Source organism: Erpetoichthys calabaricus, chromosome 12 (genome assembly GCF_900747795.2).
Source record: "Erpetoichthys calabaricus chromosome 12, fErpCal1.3, whole genome shotgun sequence".
NCBI lineage: Eukaryota > Metazoa > Chordata > Cladistia > Polypteriformes > Polypteridae > Erpetoichthys > Erpetoichthys calabaricus.
Window position 1 is genome coordinate 112664590 of NC_041405.2, and position 21942 is coordinate 112686531.

General features: G+C 42.7%; 1 protein-coding gene across 2 annotated transcripts in view; it reads left to right on the forward strand.

Moving 5' to 3' along the window:
* The first annotated feature begins 20021 nt into the window (after window positions 1-20021).
* si:ch211-153b23.7 (TNFAIP3-interacting protein 3) overlaps window positions 20022-21942 on the forward strand; it is a 56720-nt gene continuing 54799 nt past the window's right edge. The window contains exons 1-2 of one of the 2 annotated variants that reach the window (XM_028816017.2): window positions 20022-20128; window positions 20641-20783. In XM_028816017.2, coding sequence (XP_028671850.1) covers window positions 20659-20783 — 125 coding nt within the window. In that variant the 5' untranslated portion in view covers window positions 20022-20128; window positions 20641-20658. Of the gene's footprint in view, window positions 20129-20575; window positions 20784-21942 lie in introns of those variants that run through there. The other variant, XM_028816015.2, reaches the window with a different exon arrangement.

The window sequence follows — 21942 nt, forward strand, 5'->3', positions numbered from 1 at the left end:
TCCACTGAGAACGCTGCTAAGACACTCGGACAGAGCACAGGGGCTCATAGGCAGACAAGGGTACCTGGCTGGGACAACGTGAGGCAGAAGGACGGCAACACTTATTTCCAGGAAGAAAGAGACAGCTCCACAAGGAGACGCCAGTTGTGGGTCCAGCAAGAGAGGGAAGCCACATGAAAGGCCCAAACAAAGCTGGCAGACGAGAAATGAGATGTGCCTAGGTCACAGCAACACAAGGAGCCCAGAGTGGAAAAACAGGAACGACGAAGAGACGCTGACAAGCATTCAACGATTTGACAAAACTTCTGTTGGGAAATGAGTGTCCAGTGAACAGTACGCAGCCGTGGACAATTGAACGATTAAGTGTTGGGGTAACACAGTGTGCAAAATGGACTCTGCACCACTAAAGGTTGTATCCTCCAATTCTTGTTTTTAACAGACTTTTAGAGTGTGGACTGTGTGCTTTCCTTTTTTAAAAAAAAAGGAATTTCGTACCCGATATTGTTAGATTTTTTTGTTATGTTCATTTATTTTTTAATTTACTTTATTGTCTTGTGTAATAGAAGGTACTGTTGCTTTTCCTGAAATTACCGTTGTGTCTTTCATTGTGTGTTTACTCACCGCCCAATTTAAAGAACCCTGTGTGCTATTTTCTGTAAATCTGAAGAGTTCCCGGTCTCTTAATAAAACTGGGTGGAGTAGTCGGATATTTTAATGGTGTCTAAGTTAGATTTCCTGTGAGTGTGACCAGACACCTGTCACATTCCTACAGCGTAAAGTCACAAGTAGACTTCAGAGCTTCCTGTGTTTAATTGACATGGGCATGCTGACAAGGTACATGTGTACTGAAGCGACTTTAGCTGCAGGTGGAAGCTCCTATCGCACTTTATGCAACTGTTTTTATGGTTCTGCCTTTGTCCAGAATCGGCTCTTGGAAAGTCTTTCTTCCATGGGGCAACTGGGATCTTTTCCTGAATAAGGAGTGGCAGTTTTTTTGTAGACATTTTTCCTTCTATACTGAACACTTGGCACCGTTCATTCAGAATTGCATCACGCATTATGCATTATCAGTAAGGACAAAACAAAACTATCAATGAGCAATTATTTTTGATGAAATATCTTTTTCCACGGCAAATAAACTGGTTGTCTAAAAAATGCCTGCTCTGTACTGAAACAAAATGAGATGGGAGCTGCCATTCAGCTTTGAAACTGCAGAGGCAGTGACAGGTGAGAACAGGCAAAAAGCAAAAGTGAATGAAAGTGCCACCATTTTTGGTGCAGGAGCTGCTTAAGATTGAAAAAATGAGTGTGGACTGCTGTTGGACAGTTTTATTATTAGTCAATCATCCTGATTACCTACCTATTCTATAAAATATGTAAGTATGGCTGTAATTTTTTAAACTCTTTTTAATTTAGTTATTAAAAGTTGATCAAAAGTGTTGATTTACTTTTAACAATTAAATACTGAAGCGTATTTGGACAGCATCTTGTGTCATAGCATTCCATTAGGCACCTCTCACTAATGGTAGAACAAAGCAGTATAAGGTGTGTAGATATACAGTGCATCCGGAAAGTATTCACAGCACATCACTTTTTCCACATTTTGTTATGTTACAGCCTTATTCCAAAATGGATTAAATTCATTTTTTTCCTCAGAATTCTACGCATAACACCCCATAATGACAACGTGAAAAAAGTTTACTTGAGATTTTTGCAAATTTATTAAAAATAAAAAAATTGAGAAAGCACATGTACATAAGTATTCACAGCCTTTGCCATGAAGCTCAAAATTGAGCTCAGGTGCATCCTGTTTCCCCTGATCATCTTTGAGATGTTTCTGCAGCTTAATTGGAGTCCACCTGTGGTAAATTCAGTTGACTGGACATGATTTGGAAAGGCACACACCTGTCTATATAAGGTCCCACAGTTGTCAGTTCATGTCAGAGCATAAATCAAGCATGAAGTCAAAGGAATTGTCTGTAGACCTCCGAGACAGGATTGTTTCGAGGCACAAATCTGGGGAAAGTTACAGAAAAATTTCTGCTGCTTTGAAGGTCCCAATGAGCACAGTGGCCTCCATCATCTGTAAGTGGAAGAAGTTCGAAAACCACCAGGACTCTTCCTAGAGCTGGCCGGCCATCTAAACTGAGCTATCGGGGGAGAAGGGCCTTAGTCAGGGAGGTGACCAAGAACCCGATGGTCACTCTGTCAGAGCTCCAGAAGTCCTCTGTGGAGAGAAGAGAACCTTCCAGAAGGACAACCATCTCTGCAGCAATCCACCAATCAGGCCTGTATGGTAGAGTGGCCAGACGGAAGCCACTCCTTAGTAAAAGGCACATGGCAGCCCGCCTGGAGTTTGCCAAAAGGCACCTGAAGGACTCTCAGACCATGAGAAAGAAAATTCTCTGGTCTGATGAGACAAAGATTGAACTCTTTAGTGTGAATGCCAGGCGTCACGTTTGGAGGAAACCAGGCACCGCTCATCACCAGGCCAATACCATCCCTACAGTGAAGCATGATGGTGGCAGCATCATGCTGTGGGGATGTTTTTCAGCGGCAGGGACTGGGAGACTAGTCAGGATAAAGGGAAAGATGACTGCAGCAATGTACAGAGACATCCTGGATGAAAACCTGCTCCAGAGCGCTCTTGACCTCAGACTGGGGTGATGGTTCATCTTTCAGCAGGACAACGACCCTAAGCACACAGCCAAGATATCAATGGAGTGGCTTCAGGACAACTCTGTGAATGTTCTTGAGTGGCCCAGCCAGAGCCCAGACTTGAATCCGATTGAACATCTCTGGAGAGATCTTAAAATGGCTGTGCACCGATGCTTCCCATCCAACCTGATGGAGCTTGAGAGGTGCTGCAAAGAGGAATGGGCGAAACTGGCCAAGGATAGGTGTGCCAAGCTTGTGGCATCATATTCAAAAGGACTTGAGGATGTAATTGCTGCCAAAGGTGCATCGACAAAGTATTGAGCAAAGGCTGTGAATACTTATGTACATGTGATTTCTCAGTTTTTTTATTTTTAATAAACTTGCAAAAACCTCAAGTAAACTTTTTTCACGTTGTCATTATGGGGTGTTGTGTGTAGAATTCTGAGGAAAAAAATGAATTTAATCCATTTTGGAATAAGGCTGTAACATAACAAAATGTGGAAAAAATGATGCGCTGTGAATACTTTCTGGATGCACTGTACATGAAATAAAACAAAACCGTTTAAACCATGTAAAGTGCCAAGAATCTGTGCTGACTGCTGTTTTGTAATAAGCCTACATGTCATTTCTTGTTCACAACTATTTGCATATCCATAGAAATATTCAAGCTTGGTTATAACTACTTGTACAAAAAAGTTTTCAAAACATTTGTTATTTCATGTGTTTTGTTTCTCACTAATAAATACTGAACCCATTTTTTTTTTTTAATTGAAAATGTATACTAAAATTTAAATTGAAAAAATATGCGTTGTGCCAAAAATGATTAATTTGTACACTCGTTTAAGCTTATTAATCTATCTATAGTTTTTGGAGGTAGGGCAGAATGGCTAACCGTTGGACCATTAGCAAGAACAAAAGCAGTCAGATGCCACTTAGTGTAGCCTTAGCAGATGCATTATTGAAAAATGTGTTTTGGTTCTAGCGTTAATAGCAGTAGCATGAGAAGGTGGCTAAGCTGGAGAAATATACTATTTGTGAGGAGATAGCAGTGGGCTACTAGTACTTTTATTCTTTTCACATAACAGCCATGCAGACTCCTCAGTCTGACAATGATATGCCTTAAAGTATAAGCCAAATATTAAAGGCAGTTAAATATTTCAATGCTGTTTGCTGAAGCATGTTAACTAACTGAACAAACAGCATTAAACACTAGCACAGAAGTAAGCCCAGCTGCCTCACAGCTCGAAAGCCCTGAATTTAAATCATAAACCTACACACTGCTTATATGGAGTTTATGTGTTCCCATATGTTTTTATTAGATTTCCCTATTGCAACCCAAGTAAATGTGTGTTTCTTTAATTGCAGACTCTTAACTGGTTCAATGTAACTAGTTGTGTAGTGTGTACAGTTGTGAAATGACACTTCTTCTGGGGTTGGTTCCCACCTTGAACTAATTGCTGCCAGAATATGCCCCTGTTCTCTATAAGACTGAAATGAATAAGATGCTAGAACACATTTGACAGACAAGACTACATAATCAAATGTGTTTCATCCACTCTTTTTGAATATGGCAGCAAACGGAAAAAAAGAAAAAGTCTCACTACAACAAAAAGTAGCAATTCAATTTGTTCAGTTAAAGCCTAATAAAAAGCTAAAAACATGACAATGTTAAAGGAGTTAAAATGTATTCCTATGCTGTACAAGAAAACACTAATTTTGTATGCATTGATTTAGCTGTATACCATTAATTAATTAATTTAATGATATTACTCCTGCCTTAATTCACTGTACTGGGTTTAATAAAATCTATTTTTTTTAATAATCATTCGTTTTTATCACATTGCAGGTACCTTAATGCCTTGCAGTTCAGTTTATCAAAGCTGATATGTTTTAACGAATCGATAATTAACATTTTTTGGTACTTTTGGGCTTGACTCTGTATTTCTGCTGCTTGCTCTTCTCTCACTTGTCATTATTAACTACTTTTCATTCTCTGAAAATGTTTTTCTTTAATGAAATACTTTAGCTTATTGGCAGGACAAACCAACATGCACATGGATTTGAATTTGATTTATTCTATCTTTAGGTACAGAAAAATAACTGAAAACTCTGACTGATACTGAACACTCCATGTAACAGTTCATAGCACACTCGACAGATCGGAACATTTTTGCATTAGGCTTGATTAGGATTATTCTGATCTAGTAAAACCAATGAAAATAATCCAGGCAGCAGCATTAAAACAATTTCATTCATTCATTTTTATTCCCTTTTCACTTGGGCAATTTAAATGCCTGATGAGGCTGTGTTCGCCTTTGCCAGAGAAAATTATTAGGAAAGACATGTGTTATTATGAACAGTAAAAATCCATAACAGCATGTTACAAATAATTTTGAACCTTACATCAAGAATCATAATGATAATTATGAATGTCACCCAGTGTGTTTCTGCATTAAGGGCCAGTAGGGCACAGCCCCAACAGATGTTGAAAAAAATAAGTAACAAGCTTCCTTCAGAAATTTTACTTCTTATTAAAATGTCTTTGTTTTCCTAAGCATTTTTTCACATTTTAATCATATATCATGCTGCTTCTTATAGTTTGTGAAATTGCCATAAAGATGGATGCTGCAAATCTGTAGCAACATGAAGGTATGGAAGACCTTGTCCTGAAATGTCCTCTATAACCTTGGATGTCCAGCTTGAATTTACCAGTTTAACAATGAGGCTTGAAGGTCATTGTTCTTATTAAAACTGAGGGCTAAGGATCATTGTTTGTTTTTACCATGTTTGCTCTGCTGAGTTGGAGCCTTTCTCAGTCGTGTAGCACACGCCAGCAAAGAGGTATGAAAAATCCAGTCCCATTTGCTCCCTTAAAAGTAGCAACAGCAATATGAAAAATAAAGAAAGGTGATCAATATCAGGAATGCATCATTTGCAAGACTTTATGCTGAATCTTAATTTTTATCCACCATTGAGGAGAACCACACTTAATTTGAACAGGCCACCAAGGAAGGCCGTATGAGCTCTTTAGACTTTGTGGAAAAGAAGCCAGTAGTGTGATGCTCCTGTTTTATAGAAGTGTATAACCTTGGTGCAGAAAGAACAGATTATGTGTAGAAAATCATTTGATGGCCTCACATCGATGGTAGATAGCACTGCTACTGGACTTACAGTATGTTGTTCGAGTCATGCATTGCGTGTAGTCTGCATTCATATTCTTCTTATGTCATTGTGACTTTTGCATTTGATTCTAAACTTGAGGTGCTTTACTTTATGCAGTTCCTGCGCAGCAAGTGATTGCAAAGTTCTGACTTAGCTTTAAATCCATATGACTGTAATTTGTCAGATTATGATGATGTCGGAGGATATCACAATGATCTGATGCCAATGGAGACAGACAAGACACCAGCAGCCCATTGTTTGATTGTTTTGATTGTTTTTGTATGTCATCTTGCATGTTTTGCTAGTCATTAACAAAGAGGGACAAATATTATTAGTTAGCTAAATTAATGTTTATGTTAGAGAAGTCTACACACATATAGGAAAATTCTGGTATGGCCCTACCAGAATGTTAATGCCAAAAAAGCTACTATATGGTTAAGTCATAAATGAGACAAATAAGTTTGTTTACATTTTAAGAACTTTTCAAACAAATGCAAAGTAAAAAATCAATCCCCAAGTAAAATGGCAAGCTCAGTATTTAGCTAACATTTAAAAGATATGCACACTTCAGTTTTATTGTAGGATTATGCTAGATAATTAACTTCATCCATCCTCTTCCGCTTATCCAAGGTCGGGTTGCAGGGGCAGCAGCTTGAGCAGAGATACCCAGACTTCCCTCTCCCCGGCCACTTCTTCTAGCTCTTCTCGGAGAATCCTGAGGTGTTGCCAGGTCAGCCGGGAGACATGGTCCCTGCAGCGTATCCTGGGTCTTCGCCGGGGCCACCTCCCGGTTAGACGTGCCCAGAACACCTCACCAGGGAGGCATCCAGGAGGCATCCTGATCAGATGCCCGAGCCACCTCATCTGACTCCTCTCAATGCAGCGGAGCAGCGGCTCAGCTCCTTTTTCACAATGACAGACCGATGCAGAGCCCGCATCACTGCGGACGCCGCACCAATCCGCCTGTCGATCTCACGCTCCATTCTTCCCTCACTCGTGAACAAGACCCAGAGATACCTGAACTCCTCCACTTGAGGCAGGATCTCGCTCCCAACCCTGAGAGGGCACTCCACCCTTTTCTAGCTGAGGACCATGGTCTCGGATTTGGAGGTGCTGATTCCCATCAAGGCTGCTTCACACTCAGCTGCGAACCGATCCAGAGAGAGCTGAAGATCACGGCCTGATGAAGCAAACAGGACAACATCATCTGCAAAAAGCAGTGACCCAATCCTGAGTCCACCAAACCGCACACCCTCAACACTCTGGCTGCGCCTAGAAATTCTGTCCATAAAAGTTATGAACAGAATCGGTAACAAAGGGTAGCCCTGGCGGAGTCCAACTCTCACTGGAAACGGGTTCGACTTACTGCCGGCAATGCAGACCAAGCTCTGACACCGGTTGTACAGGGACCGAACAGCCCTTATCAGGGGGTCCGGTACCCTATACTCCTGGAGCACCCCCCACAGGATTCCCCGAGGGACACGGTCGAACGCCTTTTCCAAATCCACAAAACACATGTAGACTGGTTGGGCGAACTCCCATGCACCCTCCAGGACTCTGCTAAGGGTGTAGAGCTGGTCCACTGTTCCGCGACCAGGACGAAAACCACACTGTTCCTCCTGAATCCGAGGTTCGACTATCTGACAGACCCTCCTCTCCAGAACCCCCGAATAGACTTTTCCAGGGAGGCTGAGGAGTGCGATCCCTCTGTAGTTGGAACACACCCTCCGGTCCCCTTTCTTAAAGAGGGGGACCACCACCCCGGTCTGCCAGTCCAGAGGCACTGTCCCTGATGTCCATGCGATGTTGCAGAGACGTGTCAACCAAGACAGTCCTACAACATCCAGAGCCTTGAGGAACTTCTGGCGTATCTCATCCACCCACGGGGCCCTGCCACCAAGGAGTTTTTTGACCACCTCGGTGACCTCAGTCCCAGAGATGGGGGAGCCCACCTCCGAGTCCCCAGGCTCTGCTTCCTCATCGGAAGGCATGTTAGTGGGATTGAGGAGGTCTTCGAAGTACTCCCCCCACTGACCCACAACGTCCCGAGTCGAGGTCAGTAGCGCACCATCCCCACCATATACAGTGTTGACACTGCACTGCTTCCCCCTCCTGAGACGCCGGACGGTGGACCAGAATCTCCTCGAAGCTGTCCGAAAGTCATTCTCCATGGCCTCTCCAAACTCCTCCCATACCCGAGTTTTTGCCTCAACAACCACCGAAGCCGCATTCCGCTTCCCCTCCTCGAACCGCCACCTTATCGTGGTAGAGGGGTTTGCGTGTCCCAATGATCCTAGGAGCTCTGTTGTCCGGGGCTTTATGCCCCTGGTAGGGTCACCCAAGGCAAACTGGTCCTAGGTGAGGGATGAGACAAAGTGCGGTTCAACATAACCTCCTATGATGAATAATAAATTTGGATGGCGTTTTCCCTCGCCCGGATGCGGGTCACCAGGGCCCCCCTCTGGAGCCAGGCCTGGAGGTGGGGCTCGATGGCGAGCGCCTGGTGGCCAGGCTTGCACCCATGGGGCTTGGCCGGGCACTGCCCGAAGAGGTAACGTGGGTCCCCCTTCCCATGAGGTCACCACCTATGGGAGGGGCCAAGGAGGTCGGGTGCAGTGTGAGTTGGGTGGTGGCCGAAGGCGGGACGTTGGCTGTCCGATCCTCGGCAACAGAAGCTGGCTCTTGGGACGTGTAACATCACCTCTCTGAAGGGGAAGGAGCCTGAGCTTGTGCACGAGGTTGAGAGGTTCCGGCTAGATATAGTTGGGCTCACCTCGATGCACAGCTTGGACTCTGGAACCAATCTCCTTGAGAGGGGCTGGACTCTGTACCACTCTGGAGTTGCCCCCGGTGAGAGGCGCCGAACGGGTGTGGGCATACTTATTGCCCCCCGACTTGGAGCCTGTACATTGGGGTTTACCCCGGTGGACGAGAGCATAGCCTCCCTCCGCCTTCGGGTGGGGGGACAGGTCCTAACTGTTGTTTGTGCGTATGCACCGAACAGCATTTCGTTATACCCACCCTTTTTGGAGTCCCTGGAGGGGGTGCTAGAGGGCATACCTTCTGGGGACTCCCTCGTACTGCTGGGAGACTTCAATGCTCACGTGGGCAATGACAGTGAGACCTGGAAGGGCGTGATTGGGAGGAATGGCCCCCCGATCTGAACCTGAGTGGTGTTTTGTTATTGGACTTCTGTGCTCATCACGGATTGTCCATAACGAACACCATGTTCAAGCATAGGGGTGTTCATATGTGCACTTGGCACCAGGACATCCTAGACCTCAGTTCGATGATCGACTCTGGTCGTGTCGTCGGAGTTGCGGCCACATGTCTTGGACACTCGGGTGAAGAGAGGGGCGGAGCTGTCAACTGATCACCACCTGGTGGTGAGTTGGCTTCGTTGGTGGGGGAGGATGCCGGTCAGGCCTGGTAGGCCCAAACGTGTTGTGAGGGTCTGCTGGGAACGTCTGGCAGAGCCCCCTGTCAGAAGTAGGTTCAACTCCCACCTCCGGCAGAACTTCGACCACGTCACGAGGGAGGTGGGGGACATTGAGTTCGAATAGGCCATGTTCCGTGCCTCTATTGTTGAGGCGGCTGACCAGAACTGTGGCCGTAAGGTGGTCGGTGCCTGTCGTGGTGACAATCCCTGAACCCGTTGGTGGACACTGGTGGTGAGTGATGCTGTCAAGCTGAAGAAGGAGTCCTACCGGTCCCTTTTGTCCTGTGGGACTCTGGAGGCAGCTAATAGGTACCGGCAGGCCAAGCGGAATAATTAACTTTATAGCAGTTATTACAAAGAAAATTTGTATTATGTGTTATAGTTAGGTAGCCATTAATACTTTGCTTACTGTATGAGCTGACAATAACAAACACCACTGAGATCCAAATGGATTTTGTTGTAGGTTATAATAAAAATTTTACAGCTATATAAAACTGTTATTTCACATAAAGATAAATGCTTAGTTTTTACTACAAAGCCCTTGGTGAGTTTTCTCTTTAATGTGTTTAAGCAGGTGTCATTGTACTTTCCAGTTCTTAAACAACAAAGAAATGTATATTTTGCTAGTGCTGAGTTGCTGCTATCTTCATTTGACCAATTGAGTTGTTTTCTATTATGTTTTTAGAAAAAAAAGATTTACAAAATGCCTTGACTAAAACATTCCATCCATCCATTTTCCAACCCGCTGAATCCAAACACAGGGTCACGGGGGTCTGCTGGAGCCAATCCCAGCCAACACAGGGCACAAGGCAGGAACCAATCCCGGGCAGGGTGCCAACCCACCGCAAACTAAAACATCCACCCATCCATCCATTTTCCAACCCGCTGAATCCGAACACAGGGTCACGGGGGTCTGCTGGAACCAATCCCAGCCAACACAGGGCACAAGGCAGGAACCAATCCCGGGCAGGGTGCCAACCCACCACAAACTAAAACATTAAATTTCAAAAATAATTATTTTATAATAATAAATAATGAATTCATGAACAAAATATTATATTGCATTTTTTTTATGATGAACTGCTTCAGAATTCCAGTTTACAAACTCTGATACTAAAGATACTGTATGACTAATCATACAACCTTAGGGGGCACAGTAAAAGGAACCCCATACTCTTATAGCCAATGAATTTCAAGACAGAAGTAGACTTTAGGTTTGGCCTAATAGTAGGTGGAAGTGTCATCTGAAGTTAAAAAAGGTATGGAGTTAGGACTGATACAAGATGCTGAAAAATTAGTTCACACTTTTGTTTTCAGTCGGCTAGATTACTGTAACGCACTCCTCTCAGGGCTACCCAAAAAAGACATAAATCGATTGCAACTAGTGCAGAATGCAGCTGCTAGAATCTTAACTAGGAAAAGAAAATCCGAGAACATACTGTATCTCCAGTTTTGATGTCACTACATTGGTTACCTGTGTCATTTAGAATTGACTTTAAAATACTGCTTATGGTTTACAAAGCCTTAAATACTGTCGCTCCATCCTATATTTCAGAATGTCTTTCACCTTACACTGCAAATCGTAACCTTAGATCTTCAAATGAGTGTCTGCTTATAATTCCAACAGCTAAACTTAAAAGAAGTGTTACGGCAGCCTTCTGCTGTTATGCACCTAAACTCTGGAACATCTTACCGAAAGAAATTCGCCAGGCTAATACGGTGGAGCATTTTAAAAAACTGCTAAAAACCCATTATTTTAATATGGCTTTCTTATACCTTGCTTTTAATGTAACCCTGATAACCTGTATATACATTTAATTACCACTTTTTTCATGGCTCCGCAATCCATACTAACCCCTACTTTCTCTGCTATTCTTTTTCTGGTTTTCTGTGATATGCTCCACCACCACCTGATCAAAGCACCATGCAGTCCCTACATTGATGAACTGAAGGCCAGATGTCCACATGACCATCATCATCAAATTCTTGCCTGAAAACCATGAGGACTGATTGAGAACACTTATGTTAGGTAGGTAGAATGCCTAGAGGAGGCTGGGTGGTCTCATGGCCTCGGAACCCCTGTAGATTTTTTTTTTTTCTCCAGCTTTCTGGAGTTTTTTTTTTTTTCTGTCATATTTTTAGACATTGAAACAAGAGGCATCAGATGCTCAGTACAAATGAATATCAGCAGCAAAATATTTTAACTCAATTGAGCTAATGTAATGTGTCAGTGCCATAAAGTGATTAAGCGCATTCTAAAAGTTAATGTAATGTTTCTCCAGTCCTGTGTGATAAAATCAATCTGAAATTATATTTGTGTTCAGGTTGAGGTTGTCTGTCATAATCATCAAACATTTTTCAGGAAGCAAAATATCTGAAAAACACTGTTGTCCAGGAGAGGGACAGTGGCAGTGCTGCACTCTTTATTTCATCATTTTATATTTTATCTTCTTATATTTATCTTTTGCATTCTGTGTTGTCCTTGTTTTCTACACCAGTGCCATCAAGACAAATTCCTAGTACACATTAGTGTACCTGGCCAATAAAGTGAATTCTGAATTTGATTTCAGTAAAGAGACCAGGGTTTGTGTGCATGGAGTTTGCATGTTCTTCCCGTATCTGCATGGGTCTCCTCTGAGTACTCTGGTGTCCTCTCACTGTCCAAAGACATAAAGGTTATGTGAATTGGCAACGCTAAATTGTCCCTAGTGTGGGTTTGATTTGTGTGTTTGTGGTTGCCCTGTGATGGATCTGTACCTTATCCAGGGTTTATTCCTGCCTTGCTCCCTGTGCTATGTAACTGGTATAGCTTCAGCACTACCCATGACCTTTGTCTAAATGAAGAGGGTTGAAAAATGGCATGACATTACTTTTGTCTAGTGTTATGGTGTGAAAATAGATCTAAAAATAATGTCTTTTATAAGCAAATTAAATTTAAAGAATTGCATTACAACTTGGTAGGGCATAATGGAATACATTTTCTGTGAGAATTATGCAATATAATGCTAAAACAAATCTCACTGAATGTTGAAAAACTGTTCATCCACCCATCCATCCATTTTTTAACCCACTAGGTTAAGCAGAACATTTCTGCAGTTAAAAAAAAACAGCTAAATGCAAACTAAGGATTGAAAAAAATATGTACACATCACATTGAATAGCATTGAAAAAATGAAAACGCGCTTTTGAAGGTTCAAATACAAACTGCTAAACTTAAATTTTACCCTGGAAGTTACAGGAAAGCCTTTGATCCAAATTCCTGTAGAGCAACATGCGCGAGTATTTAGATAGATAGATAGATAGATAGATAGATAGATAGATAGATAGATAGATAGATAGATAGATAGATAGATACTTTATTAATCCCAAGGGGAAATTAACATACTCCAGCAGCAGCATACTGATAAAAAACAATAAATTAAAGAGTGATAAAAATGCAAATAAAAATGTAATAAAAATAAATATGCAAATAAAAATTTAACACATTTATTTAATGTACACATACAGAACACGCTTATGTTACTGTATTCATTGCGCGGGCTTGAACAATTTCACAGTTGTAGCACCTTGACCCGTTTACTCAAGACGTTTCTTACTAACACGGAACCCCACGGATGCTGCCTTACCCTGAAGGGCCGACTCTGAGTCATCGCATTCTGACTTCCCCTCAGCTCAATTAGGAATGCCCCATGTGAGGCTCTGAAGCCGGACAAACCAGATCGGTCGTGTGCTGTGTTGGAAAGTGGGGAGGGACACAACAAACGTTGTAAAGGAGGAGGAAGAGAAAGAATTACGACCACCGTCGATGACTGCAGTCGTGCGGATGGAACTTTTGAATGGACTGACAGCGCGGGCAGGCGACGGGGGCAGCGTGTCAACTTGAAGCGCAGACCTGTAAACAGGAAGTACGCAAGCAGAGTGCTGTCACAAGCTCATCTTCACGAAATGGCATGTTTTGTTTTTGACAGCGCCGTGTCTTGGAGTAAACCTGCACGAGTACATTATTCAACCAGATTGAACCAGATTATACATTCTAAAAGGAAAGGTTTGTAGCTTCGCTAAAAGCAAGTGATTCTAAACATCCGCAGTCCGTGCCAGTCTAATCTGACTCCTGGACGTAAAGACGCGGCAGCGCCAAGCAGGAATGCACAAGGGTGACAATGCCAACGACAACACATACTGTAGACAGGCAAATGCAATTTATGTTTGAATGAGTTGATTGCTGGCATCATAATACACTTACTATTAATTTTATTGCTTATAGTGAAACACTATGCAGGTTAGCTGAATTGGCCCTTTGTGCTTGGTGCATGTGTGTGTCCTGCGATGGACTGGCACCCTGTCCAGGGTTTGTCCCCTGCCTTGCACTCTGTGTTAGCTGTGATTTGCTCCAGGAGACCCCCACCACCCTGTTCAGGACAAAGTGGGTTAGTTAATGACTGGCTGACTAACCAGTTGGTTTGTGGTATATTGTTGAATCATCATCACATAATAGCAGCTTATTTTGCTGCATAATACAGATATAATGTAAAATTTTCACACACACTAGACCCAGTTTAAGATTGTGGGGTTTAATGAACCCTATCCTAACGGCACTTGGCCACTCTTATATTTCATCAATTGAATTGTTCAGCTGGCCTTTTTTCTTTTTTTTATTCTGAATTTAGAAAAGTTCTCTAGTATGATATTTACAGTACATTTAAAAGAAATTCAGAAATGTGTCTTCTCCGCCATAGTTTTAAACCCTTAATGTTCTGTTACAATTGTTATTTAACATCCCCTTATTTCTGTGGAGTTTGATCTTAATTGTATCCAAATACGAACAATTAGTGATGAGGAGTGCAGACTCTGGTGCAAATGACACTGAACGCTAGAGCAGAGCTGGTACTTCAATATTACGTTGATTTTTGTGCTAACTTAACTTTGGTCCTCAAGTTCAGTCATGCGGACAACCTTTAATTTAAGCATTTGCCTGAATCACTTCTGCTTTTAACTGGAATCTTGCCTTTATTAAACAAGCTGTTATTTGCAAGTTTCTGCATTGTAAAAAAAAAAGTTAACGTTTAAAGATAATACAAAAATGCACATTTCTGAATTTTGTTTACATGCAAAACACTAGCCCATGTTTTTAATGCAAAATAAGAGAAGAAAACAACTAATTAAACAATTAGATCATTTAGAAGAAAATTTTGAACTATTTATTTGTGAAAGTGGTTAGAATGAAAACCCACAGTCATAGTGGGACCCCAGGACAGCACTTGGAACCCCCGCTCTGGATTCTTTAGTGTCTGATGGCCAAGACCTTGTGGAGTATGTGGGCTGTTCAAAGGAGGGCAATATACTGCACCTAAGTAGCATTTGATTTGCAGAGCAATTTGTTAGGCTGGTTTTGGAGGCAGGGTCTCTTGGTTCTAAGAGCTCCAACTATGACCAGAATAACAGAAGGCTTTGAGTTCCATATGTAAAAGACATTTATCTCAAAGTCTTTGTATCTGTTTCCTTGACAGAAATATTCACATCATCTAAAATGCCTACATTGATGAGTAGACATCATCCCTTTCTGACTGTATGATCAGTGCTCACAGCCATGTCTAACATGACAGTCTGAACAACTTCTTCAAGCTTATGATCATACCATTGAGCAGACACTGGCAGGCCAAAGTCTTGGAGAATTGACATGCCTATGTAGCCAGATATCTCATTATGTTGATGTGTGCATTTTTTAGCACTTAGCACCTATTAACACTATGGTTGAGGTGCTACTCTAGTTGTTGATGCAACCTACACTTGCTTTCAATGTCTGTCTTGAGGATATTCCTTTAATGATAGCACATATTCAGTGTCTGATCTTGACCTACCATGAGAAGACTTCCTGTCTGCCTCATCAGCTCAGATTTTACCAGCCATCCAAGGATTACTTTTCTATCAACTTACTTATTGAAACTTTGTGTTTAGAGCTGCCCAGGGAGTCACTTCAGTAATTGGTAGTTGATTCTTTCTTGTCAACTAGTGAAGCATTTATGCTGCTTTTGGTGGACTCCAGACAAGTTGTTGTTGTTTTGGTGTTAGTATTGTATTTGTTTAGGCTGACTTCCATGCTCTTGTGTGGACTTTACACCTCTATGAAACCATAGCCACCACCACTGCTTCTAGAAATTTACATTCTTCTTCTTGTTAATATTACTACTACTACTACTATTACTACTATTACTACCTATTACTACAACTATCAGAAGTTTCTGTGTAACAGCTTCTCAGATCTGTCTTTGTTTTCCAATGGCTTAGAATTTGTGTGGAAGGTACACTTTCTGTGTCTTAGTGCATTTTGTTTGGGTACTTCACCCATAATTTTCCTTCAACTGGCCAAATACCAGCATGTGCTAAGGTTGTGTCCAATGTTTTCAGGATGGGTTTTGGGTTTTCGCAACATTTTACAAGAAATAATCTTTCAAAAAATGTGTTGTTATTATTACTATTCATTGTAGCCATGATAATGTAAGTAACACTACTAATAGTAGTAAAACATCCAACATATTGCATGTGCTTGGTAGTACAAAATTGCTTACCTATGTTCTGAACATTTTGTAATCCCTGTAAAACCACTGACACTAGCCTTAACTATAGTTTTTTTGTACTAAGCCCCAGGTAAGGCTAGGTAGCAAGTTATTAGAGGTCACCAACACTTTTCCCTTGGACTGGAGATACAGTTTCATTCTGTTTTATTGTCAGGTGAACTTAGCTTATATTGTTATCAATTCATTATCACACCTGCTTAACCCTGTACCTAGATGTGTGTTTCAGTACCCATCTCAGAAACATCAGCTACAATGCAAGTAGAACCAGCCCTAAACATGGCAAAGGATGTTCAAAATGCACATACCCAGACAACACATTCCTATGTAACAATATACACTGACTGGTTCCTTTAGCAGCATTCTCAACATCAGAATGAAGCCAAGGAGGCTAAAGTTCCAAAACAGGTAATTTATTAAACAAAATAATGGATGAATAATGAACAAGAGGATAAAAAGTACCAAAGTAAAAAGACAACAAAACATTTAGCTCCTTTGATTTCCTAATTGAAAGTTAAATGACTCTCTGCCTGGTTGGGTGGCAATCTCAGTTGTCTACCTACTGTAAATGTATCACACATGAACACTCCCTTTCCCTCCCATATCTCAGCTCCTTGTTCATTCCAAGAACAGGCTGGGCCTTCTCCCACCTCTTAAGTGTGTGCCAACCAGTGTTTTCCTGACTCTGTGTTCTGAGAATCTCTGTAATTGGATTAGCTTTATTTTTTTCCCAGAGTCACTTCCAGTCAAACCTTGTAATTACTTCTGAGGTCTGGAGTACTTTAATTTCAAAAGAAACACCATGCTAGCCCCCTCCTTTAACCACCACCTTATCGTGGTGGAGGGGTTTGCGTGTCCCAGTGATCCTAGGAGCTCTGTTGTCTGGGGCTTTATGCCCCTGGTAGGGCCACCCAAGGCAAACTGGTCCTAGATGAGGGATGAGACAAAGAGCGGTTAAACAAACCTTCTATGATGAATGAAAACTTTGGACGGCGTTTTCCTTTGCCCGGACGCGGGTCACCGGGGCCCCCCTCTGGAGCCAGGCCTGGAGGTGGGGCTCGAAGGCGAGCGCCTGGTGGCCGGGCCTGCACCCATGGGGCTCGGCCGGGCACAGCCCGAAGAGGCAACGTGGGTCCCCCTTCCCAAGGGCTCACCACCTATGGGGGGGGCCAAGGAGGTCGGGTGCAGTGTGAGTTGGGTGGTGGCCGAAGGCGGGGACCTTGGCGGTCTGATCCTCGGCTACAGAAGCTGGCTCTTGGGATGTGGAATGTCACCTCTCTGAAGGGGAAGGAGCCTGAGCTCGGGCGTGGGAGGAGTTTGGGGAGGCCGTGGAGAACGACTTTCGGACGGCTTCGAGGAGATTCTGGTCCACCATCCGGCGTCTCAGGAAGGGGAAGCAGTGCAGTGTCAACACTGTATATGGTGGGGATGGTGCGCTGCTGACCTTGACTTGGGACGTTGTGGGTCGGTGGGGGAGTACTTCGAAGACCTTCTCAATCCCACTAACATGCCTTCCAATGAGGAAGCATAGCCTGGGGACTCAGAGGTGGGCTCCCCCATCTCTGGGACTGAGGTCACCGAGGTGGTCAAAAAACTCCTTGGTGGCAGGGCCCCGGGGGTGGATGAGATACACCCGGAGTTCCTCAAGGCTCTGGATGTTGTACGACTGTCTTGGTTGACATGTCTCTGCAACATCGCATGGACATCAGGGACAGTGCCTCTGGATTGGCAGACTGGGGTGGTGATCCCCCTCTTTAAGAAAGGGGACCGGAGGGTGTGTTCCAACTACAGAGGGATCACACTCCTCAGCCTCCCTGGAAAAGTCTATTCGGGAGTCCTGGAGAGGAGGGTCCATCGGATAGTCAAGCCTTGGATTCAGGAGGAACAGTGTGGTTTTCGTCCTGGTCGCGGAACAGTGGACCAGCTCTACACCCTTAGCAGGGTCCTGGAGGGTGCATGGGAGTTTGCCCAACCAGTCTACATGTGTTTTGTGGACTTGGAAAAGGCATTCGACCGTGTCCCTTGGGGAATTCTGTGGGGGGTACTCCGAGAGTATGGGGTACCGGACCCCCTGATAAGGGCTGTTCGGTCCTTGTACGATCGGTGCCAGAGCTTGGTCCGCATTGCCGGCAGTAAGTCGAACCCGTTTCCAGTGAGAGCAGGACTCCGCCAGGGCTGCCCTTTGTCACCGATTCTGTTCATAACTTTTATGGACAGAATTTCTAGGCACAGCCAGGGCGTTGAGGGAGTCTGGTTTGGTGGACTCAGGACTGGGTCACTGCTTTTTGCAGATGATGTTGTCCTGTTTGCTTCATCAGGCCGTGATCTTCAGCTCTCTCTGGATCAGTTCGCAGCCGAGTGTGAAGCGGCTGGGATGGGAATCAGCACCTCCAAATCTGAGACCATGGTCCTCAGCCGTAAAAGGGTGGAGTGCCCTCTTAGGGTTGGTAGTGAGATCCTGCCCCAAGTGGAGGAGTTCAAGTATCTCAGGATCTTGTTCACGAGTGAGGGAAGAATGGAGCGTGAGATCGACAGGTGGATCGGTGCGGCATCCACAGTAATGCGGGCTCTGCATCGGTCTGTCATGGTGAAAAAGGAGCTGAGCCGCAAGGTGAAGCTCTCAATTTACCAGTCGATCTATGTTCCTACCCTCACCTATGGTCATGAGCTATGGGTAGTGATCGAAAGAATGAGATCGTGAATACAAGCGGCTGAAATGAGTTTCCTTCGCAGCGTGTCTGGGCTTTCCCTTAAAGATAGCGTGAGAAGCTCAGTCATCCGGGAGGGGCTCAGAGTAGAGCCGCTGCTCCACCGCATCGAGAGGAGTCAGATGAGGTGGCTCGGGCATCTGATCAGGATGCCTCCTGGACGCCTCCCTGGTGAGGTGTTCCAGGCACGTCTAACCGGGAGGAGGCCCCGGAGAAGACCCAGGACACGCTGGAGGGACTATGTCTCGGCTGGCCTGGGAACACCTTGGGATTCCCCCGGAAGAGCTAGAAGAAGTGGCCGGGGAGAGGGAAGTGTGGGCATCTCTGCTCAAGCTGCTGCCCCCGCGACCTGACCTTGGATAAACGGAAGAGGATGGATGGATGGATGGACACCATGCTAGCACTCTCCCTACCAGTTTTTTAAGGGTTGAGTAGTCCATTTATGATAGTGTTTCTGTATTCCTTTCCTGGGTGCTCAGTTCAGTCAAAAGACACACTACTGCATGCCAGTGTCTAATTTTTTGCACTGACATAGCACTCTGTGATGCCATTGATAGTGTGTATTTCTCTCTCATTACTAGCTCCTTGCTACCTCCCTTTTCTGCCGGAAGTCCTGGTCCTGGTACTACCTGTGTGGAGTTTGCCATGTTTTCCTCATTTCTGCTCTGGTTTTCCTGACACATCCCAAAGATATGTGTTTGTTAGGTTAACTCCTAAGTCTAAATTTGTTCAGTGTGAATGTGGATAGGATGTTGTTGGAGCAGGCACCAGAACCTCAGTGATGTGGTACCAGGAGCTACTGTATATAGCAGAGAGAAATGTAATTACTAATAATATTATTCAATTTAACTTAATTCTAATGTGATTATGTATGATTAATGTTATAGAAATAAGCAAAACAATAGTCTAAAAACAGTTTTTCAATTATAATAATAATAATAATGCAGTCACTTCAGAAAGCACACAAGCTTGAGTTTTGCTTTTAATTACTGATGACACTAGTTCTAATGCTTTTAAAAAAATATTTATCGAGTAGAAAGAAAAGTAATTGTGGGATTAACATACAATGCACTGCTCTGTGGCATGAAATGATCAACATCTCTATTATTAGATAATAGTAGACATGGGATGTATAAACTATTACTTGAAAAAGTTGTTAATATTAAAATTGCAAGCTAGCCAGTCGGCATGCGGTTAGTATATTATGTTTACACTTTCTCAGAACTAACATGAGGGCATCAGCTTGACTGCAGACATTTAAAAATGTCAGCCTCCGGTGAACTGGTTGAGACAATGCCAGAAATAGATGACCTCTTCAAACAATAAAACCGTGTACGATCTACACCCGCAAAAAGTCCACGACTTTCTGTGTGATCGAGTGGGTCGCTCAACGCACTTCTCGTTTTAATTCCATTGTGCGTTGGAATTTCCCATACTGTCAACGCCTTTTTATATACTCCCTTAACTTCCTCATCTGCAAAGCGCTAGAGGGTTAAGATAACAAATAACGCAAGTCGAGGTTCCGTCATTAATAGGCTATAGTTGTGGCAAAGTCATGTGCAATTGAACTGCTCGTATTCATCCAGCAGGTACACCGATCGTTTGCGTTCTTCTTCTTCTTCTTCTTCTTCTTATTATTATTATTATGTACAATAAGAATGTTGCTTTCTTGGGAATTATAAAACAGAATGTGACTAGATTTGAAAACGACTACTTTCAAATGTAAATGTTTATTATTCAAGCTTAAATGATTTACTTGCTATGCTCATACATTTCCTGCTTTTCGATGCCTGCATATAAAACATTAATATGCGTACGACTATAATGTAAATACGCTTTGCTTTAATTATCCGGAAGTACGTTATGTTCTTACTCCGGGGTTTTTGGTTTTTCCAAAGTTTCTCTGGCGTAGTGAAAAGTTGACTCTGGCCTTCAAGTTAGCCACCTGATACTGAATCATTTCCTTTTCGAAACTGCGTACGGTTGAGATTATAAGACCTTTTAAACTTCCTCTTTGAAATATGCAAATTTTAGCTACAGCTTTGCTAATTTGGCTCATAGTATGTGTTATTAATTTCTAAACTCTTATAATACCATCAAGAAACGAAGACTACGAGTGATGGATGCTTGTCCGCACGTCTCCGACTTCTGTCAAGCGGCGCCGGAGCCAGCTGAGCAGACCACGTGCAGTCCTCCTGTCAACTCGGACAGCCGTGTAGAAGGCAGCCTGCCTGGGAACGACGGGTAAGCGCAGTTTAGTTGTACTTTATTACTTAAAGACCACAATTTTGACGTTTTGTACTGTAACATGCTAAACGCTCATCACACAATCACTGCAGTCATTGTCTCAGTTTTATATGGACTGAATTAATCCCCACCAATAAGAAGTAGAACAGCATGCTACTTTAGTCTTTACACACTGAAATAAATACAAGTTTTTGGAGACCACGGTATTTTCAGACTGCTCCCGGAGTCCTGGTATTTTGATCACTTGATTGTTTGTGTATTCTGACAGCAGTAGAAATTTCATGTCTGATTGCTGCAAAGTGGGATTGTTGTTTTATTTTCTAAAGCAAGTAATCAGAGAAACATTTGGTTGTCTAATGACAGTACAGTATTAATTGTAAACGTTTGCACTTTAAGTAGAGTATTAATGATTGAAATATTTATATCACACAAAAAGCTTAACATATAAATAAATATGTATCTCTAGACATCATTATTGTTTTTCAACAAAAGATATATTATTTTCTGTAAAACTTTGCTTCAGAAAAATGGCATGACGGCTAGATTTCTCTCCAAGTCAGTTATTAATCAGAGTCCATTTCCTCAATTTACATGAATTCTGTACTTAACTGAAATGCTTAATCATTTTTCAGAGTGTAAAACCAGATTTTCTCAGTACTGCATAATCTCCATTTGTCAGAACATTGGAATTCATGTGTTAGTGCAAAGTTCTGTTTATTTAATTCATTTTCTTTATAATTTTTAATTTAGTGGTCAATAGAACATTTCTCCTCCTGATTATTTAAATAGTTTTTTTTGCACACAGTTGGCATTTACCAGTAAACAGAACCTGGAAAATAGAAAAGCAGGATTTCAGTATATCACTTTTGTGTGAAATCATTATTATGCATCTGCACATAAAATATTGTTAGAAAGAATTAAACGAGTGAACAAACAAAAAAGTTTGGACAATACATGTCACCAAATATATTGTAAGACACTAATCATTGTTGCAGTAAAATATCTTTTGGGCTTTTGGGATTGACAGACTAAATGAAGAACCAAGACATTTAATTAAGTAAAACGTTTAGTTAAAGGTAGTAATGAATTGGTAAGATTGTGTCTTGTGGGTAAAGTGTGATGCTAAGCCTTTGGATGAAATTTATATTTGGGAGGT